The 17,977-nt window shown below is 39.5% G+C and overlaps 2 protein-coding genes across 7 annotated transcripts; both read right to left on the bottom strand.

Annotated features, from left to right (window-relative positions):
• Nucleotides 1–515: 515 nt before the first annotated feature.
• Nucleotides 516–13,004, bottom strand: LOC116323918 (nucleolar and coiled-body phosphoprotein 1-like). 6 transcript variants are annotated; one of them, XM_031744395.2, is made up of 31 exons: nt 12,870–13,004; nt 12,394–12,482; nt 11,751–11,963; nt 10,925–11,145; nt 10,496–10,574; nt 10,329–10,411; nt 10,135–10,230; nt 9,952–10,048; nt 9,756–9,832; nt 9,547–9,630; nt 9,203–9,298; nt 9,028–9,124; nt 8,884–8,939; nt 8,704–8,760; nt 8,233–8,308; nt 8,077–8,156; nt 7,909–8,004; nt 7,740–7,836; nt 7,565–7,638; nt 7,366–7,455; nt 7,184–7,264; nt 6,721–6,888; nt 6,425–6,506; nt 6,099–6,139; nt 5,913–5,999; nt 5,020–5,103; nt 4,270–4,357; nt 4,134–4,177; nt 3,833–3,976; nt 2,486–2,578; nt 516–1,729 (listed from the first exon to the last, which is right to left on the bottom strand). In XM_031744395.2, exons 2-31 carry the CDS (start codon nt 12,443–12,445, stop codon nt 1,721–1,723), a joined length of 2,742 nt encoding a protein of 913 aa, XP_031600255.1. In that variant the 5' UTR covers nt 12,446–12,482; nt 12,870–13,004; the 3' UTR covers nt 516–1,720. The 6 variants fall into 6 exon arrangements, with proteins under 6 accessions (XP_031600255.1, XP_031600257.1, XP_039465904.1 ...); XM_031744397.2 differs by having other exon boundaries at nt 3,878–3,976; XM_039609970.1 differs by having other exon boundaries at nt 10,329–10,408.
• A 768-nt stretch (nt 13,005–13,772) lies between these two features.
• LOC116323920 (E3 ubiquitin-protein ligase TRIM21-like) lies at nt 13,773–17,924 on the bottom strand. The gene is made up of 7 exons (XM_031744399.2): nt 17,776–17,924; nt 16,237–16,790; nt 15,967–16,062; nt 15,260–15,493; nt 14,982–15,129; nt 14,872–14,898; nt 13,773–14,787 (listed from the first exon to the last, which is right to left on the bottom strand). Exons 2-7 carry the CDS (start codon nt 16,786–16,788, stop codon nt 14,237–14,239), a joined length of 1,608 nt encoding a protein of 535 aa, XP_031600259.1. The 5' UTR covers nt 16,789–16,790; nt 17,776–17,924; the 3' UTR covers nt 13,773–14,236.
• Nucleotides 17,925–17,977: the final 53 nt, after the last annotated feature.

Genomic DNA, 17,977 nt, shown 5'->3' with positions numbered 1-17,977 from the left:
ACAATTTAATTTAGCCTCTCTGCATATCATGTAGTTTCTACACTATATAGTTACACTTAACTTTAAAGCATGAGGCACTTGTGTTAAATACACGCAAGATGTTTACGTAAATCCAAGAGTTGGCCAATCCCTTTTTTTCAGTGTAGGCACGAGAGTGAGTGTTAGTGAGACTGTCAGGTTATTTAGTCATGAAGCTTTTCAAAAAGTTCAGAGTAACACCAAAGTGCTGAGCAGCCTACCTGCTCCTTCGTATCTCGCAATGTCTCGATCCTCGGCTGTGCGATCTGCTGCTTTCTCCACACTTTGCTCTCTGGTGCAGTTTCAGTTTCGTTTCTTCCATATTAATCCCGAAACCAGCCCTTTAAATTCAACTGTAAAGAGTTGCGACACGTCACTACGAAATACTCGGTTACTGGAAACGTCATGGAAAAGAAACAAATAAACAAACGTCATGAGGAAAAAGGGAAAAAAAGAAAGAATAACGAGAGAAAACAAATACAAACACAGCTGAAATCTTCCTGTTCCTGATATTTTTAATATTTTTAACTGACATTTTTTTTTTAATTATAACAGTATCGTAGCTTACATTACAGCAGGAGCACAACACAAATTAAAACAAGCTTCCGATAGAAGCCGTTTAATTTGTAAGACAGACAGTCAAAGTGAAGTCATATTTAATTTAATTAGGTTTTTTTTTTTTTTTTTTTATGCCGACTAACGTTTTTTTTTTCGTGGTAAGTAAAAGTGGATTGTTTTTTTTACCAATATTATAATCCCCCCAAAAATCAAAGTTTAAAACTGACGGGAAGCCTGATGCGATCTTTTACATGACATCAGTTAAATCAGTTAAAACGATTAAGTGGGTATTTAATGTATTTGATACTTTTAGACAGTAAATCAGATGCTAAAATCTTTTTTTAGACTTAGTGTAAAGGAGGATGTGGGGCGCAAAAGACACTCCTCATTTAGCACGCAGGGCTTTTTTCATGCTTTTCATGCTGAACACTAATAAAAGTGTAGTAGCTGCACTCTGTAATTGTCATATCCTCCTCACTAGATGATAAGGAAGAGATAGGTGAGTTTATTTATTTTCCATTTCCAGCATGAAACAATAGCAACATCTAGGCTTATACATGACAGCAGACTGGGACTGAATGATTTACCACTAACACCCGGGCAGAACCCGCGCATATGCTACCAAACATGGCACTTAAAGAAAAAATATAATAGTAACAACTGCACATATACACAAACCAGTTCACAAAGACTACCACACCCATGCATAGTTGCTGACGGTTAGCAGTGGCAACATCTTCTTTAACATGCAAACTGAAATAGGGGTTAAGTTCCCCAGTAAACAAACACTCTGTGGTTCGTAGAATGACACAAAACCTTCCTTGTAATCCACAAAAACTCCAACGTTTGTGAGGTTTTCCTTTTGGCAGAGGAAGTAGGTGGTTCTGTGAGGACTGTACAGTCTTTGTCATTTTTGTGTGATCACCCAGGAATCATTTTGGGGGTTTTGTGAGAGGTTCTCCTTATGCCTTGGCTGGCTTTTATTACACCCAGATGCTCGTGTTGATAACCTCCACCTCCCCGTAAGACTTCCCAAGGATCCGGCTGCTGAGCCCAAGGACATTGCTGAATGACGTCTAAGCCTCTGGAGCTTTCTGTTTCTCTTCTCTGGCCCTCACTTGCTTCCCTGTGCCCGGATCCAGCCTTATATCCACTACAGTTACAACAAAAACAACACATCTGTAAATATAACAATGCCAGGAAACAGGAATCACACCTGCTATAAATACATATGAGACATGATCAAACTGTTTTTACTTTTTTGGGGGTCCCCCCATCCAGGCCAGTAGGGGGTACCCAAAGGGCTGACAAATTTTAAACTACATCAGTAGTAATGTGAAAAGTTTACAGTGACAGTAGGTGAGACCTGACCTCCCTTAGGGGGACCAACCTGCCTCCACTCATGCTTGTTGCAAGTGGCACACATAATTCTGTTTAAACAAACTCCATGACAACAATGACACAAACAAATAAATGTAAACGAAGAGGATTCATCCTTCTGGGAATAATAAGAAAGAAGGAAATAGAGGATGAGGGAAACAAAGCAACACAGTAGTGATGGGGCAAAAGCTTTACTTTGGAGTTGCAGTCACAGCACTGCTTGTTAAAAGCTATGATAATAATTCATGGTCTTCAGCTACCTACTTGGCAGCTTTCACAGCTAAAAAGAACCAAAACACTTGGTTACCTTGCTGCTAACACAAACCACAACTGCTCCTTCACATTAAAACATCAGAAACTGTTAAAAAGGATTTTATTTTGAAACAATAAGTCATGTTTGAGACTTGAGTTTCCACGTTTCCAACAAATCAGCTGCTAATTGAGCACTGGCTGCAGTTCTAAAACTCAGGACTAAAAGCTTGAGGAAAAATCTGAAACAGAGATTGAAAAAATTAAATGTGTGCTGTACCTTTGAGTGGTTTCGATCCTTCGTGTCTGTGTCTTTCTCTTTTTGATGATCTTTAGTTTCCCTGGCTGAAAGCTTCTGGATAAGCAGCTTCACCTGAAAGATAGTAGGCACTCAAGTATTCATCGAATTACCAACTAACCATGGACTTTGTGGTAGAGGTGGGCGGATCCAGCTAAATATCGATGGTATCGATACCAACGGTGGTATTGGTATCGGATCAATACTTGTGTGATAGGATTGTTACTTTGTTTCTATTCTCTAAGTTCAGAGTGTAGCCTAATTAATAGCGTTGAATTATTTTTTTTCTTGGAAATGAAAAAAACCCCTCAAACATGCAGTGTGAAACATGTCTGAACCTTTTTGTGTTGACTACACATCTATTTTATTGTTAGCTTACAGCACATTTAAACAACAGAAGTCGACCCAAAGTTCTTTAGAGACAGACACGTTTATGGGTCCATGTCTCCAAAATAATCCAGTTTCAGAACACATGAAAACCCAAAAGGTGTGTTTTGTTTTGTTAACTCATTATTGTACAAAATGAAAAATCACAATGATTTAGTGTCCAGTAAAATCTGTTCACAATGTTTCAATTAGTGATGATTAAGCTCATAAATCATGAGACACTGCTATCTCCTACATAAGCTGCCTTCATAAGTTGAAAGCATCAGTATTGGCAGTACTAGTATTGTATTGGATCAATACCAAAATTTGTGGTATTACAAAGCACTACTTTCTGATCGGTTTCCAAATGTAGTCCCAAACATGTTGTGGTCTTATAGAATTGGGGAGTTGGAAGAGCTACAATAAAAGTCTAGTTCACTTTCTAGCAGCTGCTTAACAGACAGTCATTTTGGTGTTTTGATTAAAAAAAGTCAAAGTCAGCAGTAAAGATGATAAAACACCGTCTTCTTTCGCACTTGTGCCACATCAGATCTGCCAAAGGAGAACATGAAAGCTTCACACAGGAAGTTTATTAAAACTGGAAAACATGTGCAAACCCCGGCACAGTTGTGCTATCTCAACATGACTTTCAGCTCTTTTTTTAAACTTCTTGGTCAGATTGTGGTGAAGTCAGCCGTGTATCCCAGCATTTTGCTTCCTACTTTAATAGTAAACGCTTTCCCTTCCTTGTTTCCTGGCTTTCTGACCTCAGTGCAAAAACGATAGAGGAAACAGAATTTGTTAAAAACTAAGAATCACCCTCTTTGGTGGTTGCATAACCCAAAAACGGAATATATGTTTCTGTTTTCACTCATACCAAGAATATCATCAGAAGAAAAACCAACACTTCCTGATTTAGCAGCATTTCCTGCTTCACACCTCTACACCCTCTACAGCACATACCACATTATGCTCTCTGCTTTCTAAATGAGATTGATTGTGGTTTACGCCGTTTGCAGGTTTCTGTTCTTCTCTCCGTTTCTCTTTTAGTCCGATTGTTTTCTCCTGTGTTGTGTTGGCTGAAAACATCCGGGCCAGATCCTTCACCTAAAACGCAGCAAGCAATAAAAACTGAAAACAATCAAGCAAAGAAAACAGATAAAACCTCTCCTGAAGTAAAGAAACATTGAGGTGCAGCAACTGCAGTAAAACAGGTTGTAAGGCTGAACGAGTGTCAGACGTTTTGGTGCACAGGAAGTCGTACCTTTAAACCAGAGGAGAAATCTGAGAGTGGTGCATTTTCACATGCTGTAGAAAAAGATGATAGTAACCGTCAGCCATGTTTTTTTTATTGTATTTTTCTCAATTTTACATATAAACATTCTCATATTGTGACATACATAATTTGGGATCCTTCTCCGCTGTTAGTGATGCTTTCGCTGCTGCAGAATTGATTTTGATGGGATTGCTTTTTGAATCTGTCACCATCTGTCAGAAAAGGTGGATAATAGTTTATAACACATGGAAAATTTCAATACAGCTCCCTGTATTTGTCTCCTGTGATATATTGCAAACATACATGATATATGTTTGCTTCATGATGGATTCATCTAGCTCATGGTTTTCTGTAAAACATGCTCGCAGAGGTGCACGGCTCTGGCTCGACTGCAGGAGGAGGAGTGGCGAGGTGCGGTGCAGAGAGTAGGTGGAGTATTTGGCACACTGGCTGTGCATTCCCTAATTAACCTATGCTTATTAGGCAGTTTGCCCAGACCTGGAGATGGACACATGCCCATACAGAGGTGCTGTAGCTGATCTGCATACCTGACAGTGAGAAGCCAGAGCTACTGCTGTAAGAGAGAGAGAGAGAGAGCGCCCTGAGGCCGGGCGCATTGAGGGTGACGACTCTATCCTGTTATAAATGTGTGTGTTCTGTAAATAAAGATTGGGTGCCTGATGATGCTGCATCGACACGGACACAAAGTCTTGAACTACAGAAAGAAAGACAATGAACTCCAACATAAAATCTTTAAATGTCACATTTTGCTCAACCAGCAGCTTGGAGCTAAAACAGGATCCACTCATGAGTTATTCAGGTACTTCAGGCTAAGAGCTAAATGATGGATGAAAGGCAACAGAAGCACTCGCACCTGTATGGGTTTCTGCTCCTCCTTTGCTTTGGCTGCTGTTTCCTGGGCAGAAATAGTTGAAAACCTTTGAGCCAGCAGTTTCACCTGAAAGATATTGAATATATTAGAAAGCCGTGATTTATTAAATTGTGTTTGGGGTGGGGGGGAGACATCGCAGACATGATTAAAGATTCAATATTTTGTGTGTTTTAGCCTTCAGGCTAGAACACAGGTGTTATGGTCCGTGATCATGATCGTGTCCCATGTTTTACATATTTGGCTCTTCCCATTAACGTATGTGTGTGGGTTCGTGTTGACTGTTGAGACAGGTGGAGACTGCTGATTGGCTGTTTTGAGTGTGTATTGGATGACTGGATGGACAGCAACCTCTCAACCTCCAGCTGGCAGCCAGCAGAGAGCCAGCTGTTTACTGGGATCTTAGAGTGTGAAGCCTGAGCAGCAGGGAGGAATTGATTTGCAAGAGCTGAGAGAGCATTCTGAAATCGTTGTGAGCTGAGAGCATTTTGTAAATAATGAATTGTAAATAATTAAATTGCTGTACATATTGAGCACCTCGAAGCCGTTCAACAGGAATGAGACACCCTTTTTATTTGCTGGTTTTTCCCCAGTTGGGAACCGAGGTTAAAGGACTGTCAGCACGACTCTTTGGGTGTAAATTGTAAAAAATAAATTACAGAAAAGGTTCTGGTATCAGAATTCACAGACCTGTCCTGTAGTTATAAAATAAAAAGTTAAAAATATATGACCTCCTTCACGTTTTCCAAAAACATCCAGTGGGCCAGATTGAAGTCTTTGCCAGGCCCATACAAGCCCCTGGGCTTTATGTTTGACAGCGCTGTTCTAGGTTATCCCTAACTTGGGGATGTAGTACAGGATTTAGGAGGGCGTGCTACCTGGGACGGTTTTTGGTTGGCTCCGTGTTTCTCCTTTGTTGAAATCAGCGTTTCCTTGGCTGAAAACATGCGGGCGAGTTCCTTCACCTGAAAAAACACCCATAGCGAAAACCAAACTCAAACATTCCCATCAGAACGCTCTGCAGTGTCACAACTGTGAGGTGAGAGATATGCAAGACTCTGTACCTTCACACCAGTGGAGAGCTCAGCCTCTGCAGCGTGATCCACTGCAAACACAAACACAACAGCTAGATCATTGAGCATGAATGCATTACCCTGAAATCATAGAGGGGCACCTCAGTGTCAACTACATGTATGTTTAATTTTGTGTAATAAACTAGGATATTTATAATTAGAGCTATTTTGTTATGTTTTGCAACTTTGTTATATATTGTGATATTTCTTTTAGTTGAGTTAGTTACTCTTACTGTCTTGGGGCACATCATTTCCTGTGGGATTAATAAAGTATTCTGATTCTGAATCTTTATCGACTGAACCATACGATCACATACACTGTGTTGGATTGTCCTTCGGTGAGACGTCCGCTGCTGCAGGACTTGTTTGTGTGTTTGCACTCGTTACATTTGGGATGCTCTGTCAAAAAACAAGAGGATCGCTGTTAAAATTTGAGATATTTCAGAGTACAAACTTTATCTCAAACATTTGTAAGATGTTTTCAATGCTTCAATGCTCAACAATGCTTAAAAAGTCTTTGATTGAAAGTTCTAATGTAGCTAAATTAAAATGGCATTTAGATTAATTCTGATCAGGTGCCGTTGATGACTACATGCTACAGCTTCCTGTTTACCTCTGGTCTGCAGGCTCTGACTTCACAGTTCTTCCCCTCTGTCATCTGAAGTTTTGGCTGTAATTCAGCTTTAAATCTCTCCAGCCTTTCTTTGAATAAAGCCGAATTCTTCTTCTTCGGCGGGACCGGAGGTTTAGTTGTCGGGTGGTCTCTGGCTGATTTGCTCACCTGGAGGTTAAAAATTGATTACATTTGCCGTAACTTTCAAAACAACCAGAAATGAACTGAATGAATAAAATAATGTTTCTAGTATATGTCACAAGAGGCTCGATTTTATAAAAGAAAGGACTACTCTGGCTTAAAAACATGCATAAAGCTCATTCATTACTTAAAGGGGGATCTACTTTTTTTGTTACAGTGGTGGATCTTCATTGTAGATACGGTCGAATTTTCTGGCAATTATATCATATTTCAGGCTTTAAGGGGTTAAAGGTCATCCGTCTAATGTGTTAAATTGCAGTACCTGTGAAAATGTTTGATTCTGCGTGTGATTTTCCTCAGCTTGGCCTGCTGGTGCTGGGTTTGTGGTTGCTGGACTCATCACCTGAAAGATGTTATGCACTGTAATGCAAATGTTGACTGCTAATGACTAAAATTTGACTAAATGCCTGAACAAAGGTCGGCCTCGTACAGTCTATTCAGTACCTGTCTCTGATCATTCGTCTCTTTCTTTTCTATCAGCTCTGCTGTTTCCGGTTCTCGAGTACTTGGAGGTTCTCTGACAGATCTTCTAACCTGAAACATTTTTAGAGACACACATCTTATTCTTGTTTTTCAAAACACTGCTTCATGACACCAAACTCTGGTAGTTTATGACACAAGCTGGAAATTCACGGGACTCTACCTTCAAACCCGTGGAGAATTCCTGCTGCTGGTCACTGGTGGCTCTTTGGAAAGATGGTTGTGAGGTTGCGGGTGCTGTGATGAAAAAATGAGGATTGCTTTATTATTTTTTTCCCCAGACAGATTTTTAAAAATAATTTGTCTTGAATAAAGTTTATTTCTTTAGTCACACATACGTGATTTTGGCTTCTCCTTGATTTTGACTGCTATTGTTGCATAGTCTGCAGATGGGTCAATGTTTAGATATCCTGTCACTGCATTACTGTCTACTGCCTAAGAGACACAAAAAGTTTCTTAAACTGAAGAAACATAATGTAAAACCTAAAGTCTAAAACAGTGACTTACATGTGATAATGGTTGTTGCTTTATTTTTTCCTCCTTAGATTGGATTACATTTCCTGGGCATGGTGGTGCCGAAGGCTCCCTGGCAGGTGCAGTCACCTGTAAAATATGGATTCCATTTACATGCTGCTGTTTACTCACTTTAAAGTACTATGAATGGAGCCATTGTACCTGTGGAAGGCTGGAGAACTCGTAAAGCTGATGGTCTGATTTTGAGTTATTGGCTCTTTGGGTGGAGCGTTGTGCAGAAGCTGCAGTAAAAAGATCATAGTTCCAGCTTTCGCCTCTATTCAAAGTCATACTCTTAGATCGTAGCTCTGTACACACCTGAGTCATATTCATCCTCTCTGAACGTTGCTGCAGAGCTGTTACTGCTGCTTGTCTTTGCTGGTCCTGGTGAGTTCTGTCAGGTTAAAGGGAAACTAGTTGAAAACTAGTTGCCATTATTGAAGACTTTTTACTGTAGAATGAATGAAAGAACAACTGAATTCTGCACAGTGAAGAAAGTTTAAAGCCACGCTAACTGCTCAGTGATGCTCTCAAAGAGTAGACTAAGATGCATGCTAATTATGATGAGCATGATGCCAGCTTGGCTAACATTTGCTGCTTAGCATTAAAGACAAAGTACACGAGGTTGATGTGAGTAGTTGGTTTGGTGCTGGGGATGCGGTTGCTGGACGGTCCCTGATCAAACTCTTCCCGAGGGATGTTCCACAGTCAGTAACTGTACTATAGATGTGAGATGCTAATGATTAAATACTAAAACGAAGGTTCTACTTCAAGCAGCCCGTCTGGTACCTGTGTTTGGTTCTTCCTCTCTTGATTTTTGAGCATCACTGCTGCTTCCAGGGGAACCTGAAACATAGAAAAGAAACACAGCTTCTTCCTCTTTTTCAAAACACAGCGCTACATGATACCAAACTCTGCTGTTTGAGCGCACAAGCTTGAACATTTTTAGAGAAAATCACAGTACTCTACCTCCTGCTGCCGAACGCTGGTGGCTCTTTGGAAAGATGGTTGTGGGGTTGCAAGTGCTATGATAAAAAGGAGTTTTTTTTCAGACAGGTTTTAAAAAAAATGTTCTTTTGTATAAATTTTGTTCATTTCTTTGTTTATACATACGTGATTTGGGCTCCTCCTTGATTTTGGTTGCTGTTGTTGGATAGTCTGCAGAGCAGTCAGTGCTCAGATATCCTGCCAGTTCACTACTGTCTTCTGTCTGAGACAAAAAGTTACTTAAACTGGAAAAAACAAAATACAATAAACGTAAAATCTAAAAAAAAAAAAGGTGAGGTACCTGTGAAAATGTTTGCTGCTTCACTTTTTTCTTCTTAGGCCTGACTATGTTTCCTGGGTATGGTGGTGCTGAAGGCTCCCTGGCAGGTCTGCTCACCTGAAAAATATTGATTCCACTTACATATTTAATCACTTTAAAGTTATTTGAGCAGATATTTCCATCCTGAATCTAAATAGCAAAATACAATTTTAAAAAAAGTCAATGCTAAATCTTAAATTGTATTACCTGCTTTTCCCATTGTTTTACCGTAGCTGGGACTACAGATACTGATTATGTGCTTCCTTAAATAAGTCAAGGATAACTAAAACACAAAAGGTGTACACTTCAAACAATCTGTTTTGTACCTGTGTTTGCTCCCTGCTGTCGTTTTTCACAGGCAGCACTGCTTGTTCCCGTGGTGGAGGAGTTGGAGGTACAGATCTTTGTATCTGAAATACAGAAAACAGCAACACTTGAATTCCAGTGATATTGTACTTTAAAAGAAAGTGTCAGCAGTAAACTTTGGTGGTTTATGTCACATGCTTAAGCATTATTTAGCAAAAACCCACAGTACCTCCACACCAGGGGAGAACTCCTGTGGCAGGCGACGGCTGGCTCTTTGGAAAGATGACTGTGGAGTTGTGCGAAGTGCTGGAAATAAAAGCAGATTTTTTTTTTTTATCACACTTTTTTAATCTATTCTTAATGATCTGAAAAAACTCTGTCTTGAATAAACTGTAACTCTTAATTCTTTGTTTGTTTGTACTTACGTGATTTGGGCTCCTGCTTGATTTTGGTTGCTGTTGTTGCATAGTCTCTATAGAGGTCAACACTCAGGTATTCTGCCATCGTGCTGCTGTTTTCTATCTAAAAGATAGAAAACAGTTCTTCTTTTAAACTTTCTTTTAAAGTTTAAAAGAAAAATAACTTAACTTGTAAAAACTAAAAGGTACCTGTGATAATGTTTTCTGCTTTACTTTCTTCTCCTTAGGCCTGACTGCATTTCCTGGGTATGATGGTGCTGAAGGCTCCCTGGCAGGTCTGCTCACCTGAAAAATATTGATTACATTTATATGTTACTGTTTACTCACTTTAAAATTGGATGACTATTAACTCTAACTATTATTATTAACGATAACTGTAGTACCTGTGGAAGGGTGGAGTGTTCCTGCAGCTGGTGGTGTGACTTTCTGGATCTTTGGGAGTAGTGCTGTGTATATGCCGAAGCTGCTGTAAATAAAAACACAGCTCCAACTATAGCTTCCACATTTTGTTGTATGTCATGTCTTTACTGAATTCTAAGTGCGTAAATACTCAGTTTGTATTCTTCCTTGAATATGGCCGTTGCTCCAGAGTTGGCATAGCCGTACACGCTTGGTGACTCTGGAAAATTCTGTCAGGTTGACGGATAAAGTTGAGAAAAAGTTGATATGTAATGAAAACACTACCATGGAAGTTTTTGTGCAGTGAATAAAAGTAACACAGACAGCTAGGAGCATTTAGAGGGATCTGCAAGTTACTACACTTTCAGTGACCTTGATTATCAAAATGTTGGGGTCGTCTGTTCACCACGTGATTTAACTAAACATCAAGCAATTAAAGTCATTAAGTCATCCTCTACTTTTATAAATTATTTTTTGGTGATTTTTCATTCTGAAAAAAAAAAAAAGAAGCTGATTGTGGTGGACAAAGCTTAAAATGCTTCCTGTCACTCATTTATTGGCCTAAAAAGCAAATTCATACCTCCTCCTTTACAGTCGCCTTCTTAGCTGGTTTCCAGTATTCCGTGTCCTCCTCCCACTGATTTTTCCAGTTGTACTGCTCTTTTTTGGGGATCCTCACTCCCTTTGGTGTGCATCCCATCTTCCCCTGGTGAATTCTTAAACCCTGGTAAGTCGTAAGTTTGTTCCATCCGCAGTGACAAACCTGAAGGCTCACGTTTGAATATTCTGTTGTTTCTGTTTCTGTCACATAATTCAAGAGTCAAATGTCGGAAGATTTTAAATTGTTTTAAGCAAAGATAAAAATTTATAGCAATGAAAATGAATTTTTTAAACTAAAATGGTTCGCTTTAATCTGCTGATATGGGAGCCCGTTCTCACACCCGAGGCGTAATATAGTGATGATTTGTCACGTCCCACGGCATTCCTGAGGAACGCGAAAGGTGACCTTCCACGTTTTTATGGTAGGTGCCGGGTTATGGAGGAAATCCAGGAGAATGATGCTCCTGCGGTAATAGACGTTTCAACCATGTACTCCAGCCCTAACCCTAACCTTAACCACGACTTTAATGATGTTAGATAGTGTTAGATAGTAAAATAAAGGTACATGTGTAGATTCATTCCAAACACTTCTCATGTTTCCTCATTTTTCTCATAATATAGGGATGTGTTGGGTGCCCGGAAGCGTGATATACCGACGATTTGTCACCTAGCATAAAATGTTACGCTTTGGGAGTGAGAACATGTTGGATCAGGTCTTTTCCTATTGGGGTGTTTTTATCAGTTTGAAAGAAAAATTAGAATCTTGAACTCACACAACATAATATTTAAAAAACAAACAAACCTACCAATCTTGAAAGAGGTGCGGACATCTACCCTGAGGTCCATTTGAGTTTTTGTGTGACCCACATAGCTCTGTGTGTAATGCTGTGGAGGGTCTGAAACCCTCACACCCTTCGGGGTGCATCCCATCTTCCCCTGGTGAGTTCTCAGGCCCTGGTAAGTTGTCACTTTGGACCATCCACAGGAGTGACAAACCTGGAGCTCCATTTCTGCTGCGTCTGCATTATACACACAACAAAAGGCACACAGAGGATGCTGTGTGACTTCCTTTTTGCTCTAGAAATAACTGTGCTGACTGCACCGAGTGATTCACGAAACACTATCAAGAAGGTAAACTTTCTATGACAGTTATTACAGTGTTCAAGTCACCTCAAATGTGAGAACAGTTATTCTAACTTCTGAGTTTCCTATTGTTGTACACACAAAAACCATGAAGTGTTCTTTTTTTTCTTTTCAAAATGTGCATTAACATCTGGATCATCACATAAACGTTTAAAAAAATCCAAGCTACAACAGCTGCAGCGGCTCAGGTAGCGAAAGTGACAAGCTTCCCTTTATCCACAGCTGCTGCAGCTCCATCTCTTCTACTGTAAGTCATCACTTCCCTAATATTAGAAAACTAAATTTTTAATTGCTAATATTATTTACCTAACTGGCTTGTGTTGGTTGCAGACCTACTGCAAAAGCAGCAGGCTGGCATCAAAAGGCAGCCACTGGGTCGTCTTCCAGGTAGCTGTCTGATGATAGACAACAGGAAAGCATCGTAAAACATCAGTTTCATTACTTCCCTTTTCAATTTTGACGTGACAACAGCTAAACCTCTACGTGTGTCTTCTCCAACACCTACTTCTATCATAGTTTAAACAAACTAAATAATAATAATAATAATAATAATAATAATAAAGTAGTCAATTCTACTTTTTAAAAAAAAAATTGATTACAAATCCTGGAGTACGTTAGATATCCATTTGTAGCATCACACCGAAATAAGTTGTGACTTGATGATGTACAGACTCCTCATTATTTAGGGCACCGTGCATTTCTGATTTTGCTCTCCTCTGTTTTCTATCATAACAAACATTAGCAAAGATCAGCTGGATAAATCTGCTCTCTGTGTTACTTACAATAAAAACAGGGCGATGGATGCATTTGGTGCCTCTCTTGCTCACTCTTCTCTTCCTTTGTCTACCGTTACCTCTGTGCTGACATGATGTTTGGTACGCTTTGTTTTGTGCTTTCACTTTCGTTTCCGGAAAAAAAAAGAAGAAAAAAACCCGCCAACCGCCTCTGACTGATTTGCCCAGACACGATTCATGACACACAAACATGGTCACAGCCATGAATAAAAAAGTAGAGGCAAAGTTATATTTTCAAACAGGGATTTTATTCATTAACACTTACACGCTGTTTGACATTGCCTGACAACACTGAATGTCATTCATTTAGCCTGAAATTTAACTACTTTTCTGGAAGCAAGGCAAAATAAGGTAAGGAAAGCAGTTTACTTTACAATAAGAAAAACTTCAAAATAAAATAAAATTAAAAACGATAGTGTTTAGAAGTCTGTGCTAAAGAACAACCACAAAACACCCCAAAATAATTAAGTGGGATACATAACTGAAAAACTGGGAATATAATGAAAGTATATGTTTTTCATAGCCCCTTATAACACAATATTTTATTGTTGATCTTTATTGCCCATACATTCACGCAGACTGTTGTTGCTGTTGCAGCTGATCAAGCTAGAGGTAGGTTGTGTTCAAGACCACAACAAATCATTATAAGTTAATCTGCTAACTTCATTTCTGTTTATAAACAAATCTAAAGCTAAATATAAATCTGTGTATCTGTGTGTGGGGGTCAAACTGTGACCCCAGGAAGACTCCCCAGAGCCGTCCATCTAACCAAAAGGCACTTAGCCTAAAACAGATATAGATACGTTTATCCTACCATAAAACAATAAGACAAGGTACGACCTCTCCCATGCTCCTAAAATGTGGGTGTGAAAGTCAGAGAGTTCTGGAATGCACACAAAGCTTGCAGACTATTAAGGATCAAACCTCTACCAATCTACACCTAATTATATACTTCTAAGCATATATGAGTAAATATCTCTAAGCATAAATGGCAATAAACAATACAAATCTAACAAAATTACAGTTAGATCAAGAGTTTGTGTTGTGAACATGTGAACCAGTCTTGACTGAATAGCAGTATGAGCACACTGTAACAGCATTGTTTTGTGTTATGATTCTGATTATCTCAACTTGTAAATTGGACCAAACCAGGGGTTACAAAGTCTCTTTGGCACTGCTTTAGAGAGCTTTGAACAATAAAGCAAATAACAGAGAACAGATAAACAGTCACTGCGTTGGTTTACTGTCATGAAATGCCTGAAAATGGAAATTCCCATTCATCCTCTATCAGAAAAAGAAAAACAGGAAGGTTGTGGACCAACAAACTTTAGTATAGTGTAGTGAAAATGCATTTCTTAAGACTCCATTGGTATCTCTCTACAAATAATCAAAGGCTCAGAGTTTGTCTCTTCTTGTTTCACGTGTGGGCTGAAATATGGGTAAAGCTCAGCTTTGAATGAACACTCAGTGAACGAGTAGATGTGGGACTCAGCCTTCACATCATAGAAGGAGACGAGATCTTCCTCGTAGTCCACAAACACTCCCACCTTCTCAGGTTTCTCTTTTAGGGGAATACGAACTGGCGGTGCTGTGAGGGCTGCATACTTATCTTCTTCATAATGTACAATAACCCAGTACCCATTATCTGGGCTGAGTTTGAGCTTCCCTTTGCGGTTTGCACCGCCTCTTACTAGGCCTATATCCCACCCGGTCTTGTTATTGACCTCCACCTCCCAGTAAGACTTCCCAGAGGATAGGGTACTTTGCCCCACAACGCTGCTAAATATATCAAATCTTTCAGGGACATCAGGTAGTTTCTGGTTCTCTCCTCCATCTTTCACTTCCTTCCTATCTTCAGACAGCACAAGGCGTTGGTGTGCAGAATCTGGATCCAGTTTTACATCCACTGTAAATTTTTAAAAATGTAAAAAGGTCTGCATTTTAAACAAGTCACATTTTTGAAAGAGAGCAAATAATATGAACCACATACCTGAAAACTTTGGGATTCTCTTCAGTTCTGTGAAGAGAAGAAGAGTTTTAGATTGATTAACTCAACATTTTAACTTTTAGTTTTCACTGTTCTTAGCTAGCTGCTCTTACCAATGGAAGTTAGTTTATCCATTTCTTGCTGAACTTTTTCCAGCATTACTGTTGTGATTTTCCTGATGGTGCCAAAGGACACAGATGTGTCCAGGTTTACGTCTTCCCAGTCTATGATGTCTCCCGTGTCTGTAATAGATGGGTAATTCTGCAAAACAGAAATACAACCCAACAGTTTGATAGCAGGGCTGAACAAATTGTCAGTAGCTAATCAGATATGTTTATCCTACAGACTGATTATGAATGTGCCACATATATCATCCCAAAGTTTTCTCTACCTGCAGGAAAAGGATGTGGTCCTCCAGCACAGAAATGTCATCTAGTTCAGAGATGGCCGTTCCAAGTTTGTTGATCTCTGCTTCCAACTCATATTTAAGATCTTTTGCTTCTTTTTCCAACACCTGCCTCCTATCTTTTATTGGCTTAAGGGCTTTGGCCTGGGCTTCTTCCACAATGGCGATCACAGCGGTGAACACAGCCTCAATATCCCACCACTCATTTTCCAGCTGGTCCTAAAAATGGAATGAAACAGCAATGTCTATTTGACTGTTCACCTCTTTTTTCTGTATTACACAGAGTAACACACTACTTTTTGACTGGTTTAGTTAGGGAAGTTAATTCTGAGAAAGGTTTAACATTCAGTCAGTTACCATAAACACAATTTTTATCTTTGAAAAAACAAACTGACATGGTAGATTTTCACTTTGACTCGTCTGATAGCAGCTGGATAGTGTAGTGGTAAGACTACACACATTCGGAGTGAGTGTCACAAGTTTGATTCCCACCTAGTATCCAGTAAGGGTCCTGGCTAGACCCCCCATGCTAAAACCAAGCCCTGGAATGGCACGGCTATGTCTGCAGCCTGTCTGCAGCTCGGACACAAGAATTTCACTACATGTTGTACTCTGTATAATTGTGTATGTGACAAATAAAGGTTTGTTGTTTGATTGACTTTTCTCTCCAAGTCAGTTTACTTGCTGCTTACCTTGCAGCTCTTGAAAGCTTCGTCAATCTCAGCAGTCTTTGTTTTTCTCTTGTCAATGTTCTCATTTAACTCTGTCTTGGTGTTGTCAAGTTCAGACTGTAGGAGAAACATAAAATAATACTTTAAAAATGTCTTTTTCCCATCTGTACTCCTTTTTTGTGCACTTGAAAATTCTTTCACATGCCACAATATCGTAATTATAGTAAGTAAAATATATACAATGCGCTCAAGACCCAAAACACAGATTCAGGGGTTGTTATGGTAACTTACCCTTTTCTTCTTCCATTCATCTTCAGTTGAGACCACCTCCTCCTGACCTTCCATGCAGAGAACACAAATGCATGCCTGCCGCTCCCTGCTGTACAGCTCCAAGGGGCGTCCATGCTTCAAGCAGGCCCTCGCATCCAGATTCTCCACCGGCTCCACCAACTTGTGGCCCTTCAACCTTTTTGTTGACAAATGATTGTGGAGGTGAACTGAACAATACGATGCAAGACACACAAGGCAGGACTTCTTGGCCTTCAGCTTTTTGTCACTGCAAACATCACAGGCCACCTCCCCAGGAGCTCCAGTGTATTTCTCTTTCAGTTGTTCAACAATGTCTCTCAGGACTATATTAACATCAGGAATCCTGCTTATATAATTCTTGCATAGTGGGCACACACTGTCATTGAGATGAATGCTTCGGTCAAGACACCGCTTGCAGAAAGAGTGACCACAAGCTGTAGTGACAGGATCCGTAAATTTGTCCATGCAGATGGAGCAGTGGAGGTGCTTCACCAGCAAGCCAGGCTCACTGGGTGATGCTGAAGTAGGGACCATATCTGTGTCAAGAGAACCACAAGGTTATTCACTAAGAAAAGTAACAGTGACTTTTATTTTATCAAATAAATTTTCCTTGAAATTCTTGTTTTGGATTCAAATGTTAGAATACGTGTTTCTTGAGTTGCTTCTAACATAAAGGAAACTGTAACCTTGTAAGGGGTCATCGACTTCATAATGTCCTTTATTAAAGAAATAATAACGATAGTGGACAATATGTACCAGCTCCACCCACAAATCCCCGTACACTTCTATGTAAAATTGCTCAGCTTTGGAGCAAAAACTAAATTTTGGTGTATGTAGCTTAGGTAAACCTTCCTTGCAGCTTTAAAGCACTTGGTTGATATGACACTTTCTTAAATTACTTACACAGAAGAAGATGAGCTGAAACAAATGCTTCAGAATCAGTTTACAAATCCACTTCTGGTTACTTGTAGTGTAAGCACTATTAACTGAACAAGATTTAGTTTATTGCTTATTAATTCCACTTTGTAATATCATTTAGTTAAAGTATTATGATTAATAGTATTTACCAGGATTTACTTAAATTCAACAGAAGTTATCTGCTAATATTTAACATGTGTGCAGGTCAAAGTATTCACTTTATAATTAATAAAGTCAGCAAACAGTCAAACTAAATAGAATTACATACACTGTAATTTGTGGGCAATATGTTGGATACAATGACGATTTATTCTCTGAAACTTTCTACTGGCCCCTCTTAAAAGTAAGAAGTAAAAACCACTGAATACTAGTGACACACCCTGTAAATAAGCCTCACACATGAGAGTCTTGAAGATTGGAGGAGGAAACTACACCAAATATAAAGTACCGGTACACACTGTATTTTCTATTACAATACAGTTGATCACACACATTTGATTGAAATCTAATGCTGTAAGCTAACTGTATATTACATGTAATATCTGTCATTTAACGTCAGTCTTTTTATATGAAGCTTATGCAAAATTATAAGTACAGTATTACCTGTCAGCTAATGAGATCTCACAGGCGTCTGTCTCCGTTTCCCTTTACTCCCAGTGTGTGTGAGTGTGTCCTTCCTTTTGGACTTCCTCCTAGAGCTTAAGTTTCATTTCTGTTCATACTCCCAGCCGTTCACATTTTTCACTCCAGAGACGAGTTGGCATGCAAACGCATAAACAAATCATCAGTGTGCCTGCAGCAGGGC

This window comes from Oreochromis aureus, linkage group 3 (genome assembly GCF_013358895.1).
Source record: "Oreochromis aureus strain Israel breed Guangdong linkage group 3, ZZ_aureus, whole genome shotgun sequence".
Lineage (NCBI taxonomy): Eukaryota > Metazoa > Chordata > Actinopteri > Cichliformes > Cichlidae > Oreochromis > Oreochromis aureus.
Note: the sequence above shows the minus strand (reverse complement) of the source record. Positions and strands in the feature narration are given on the sequence as shown.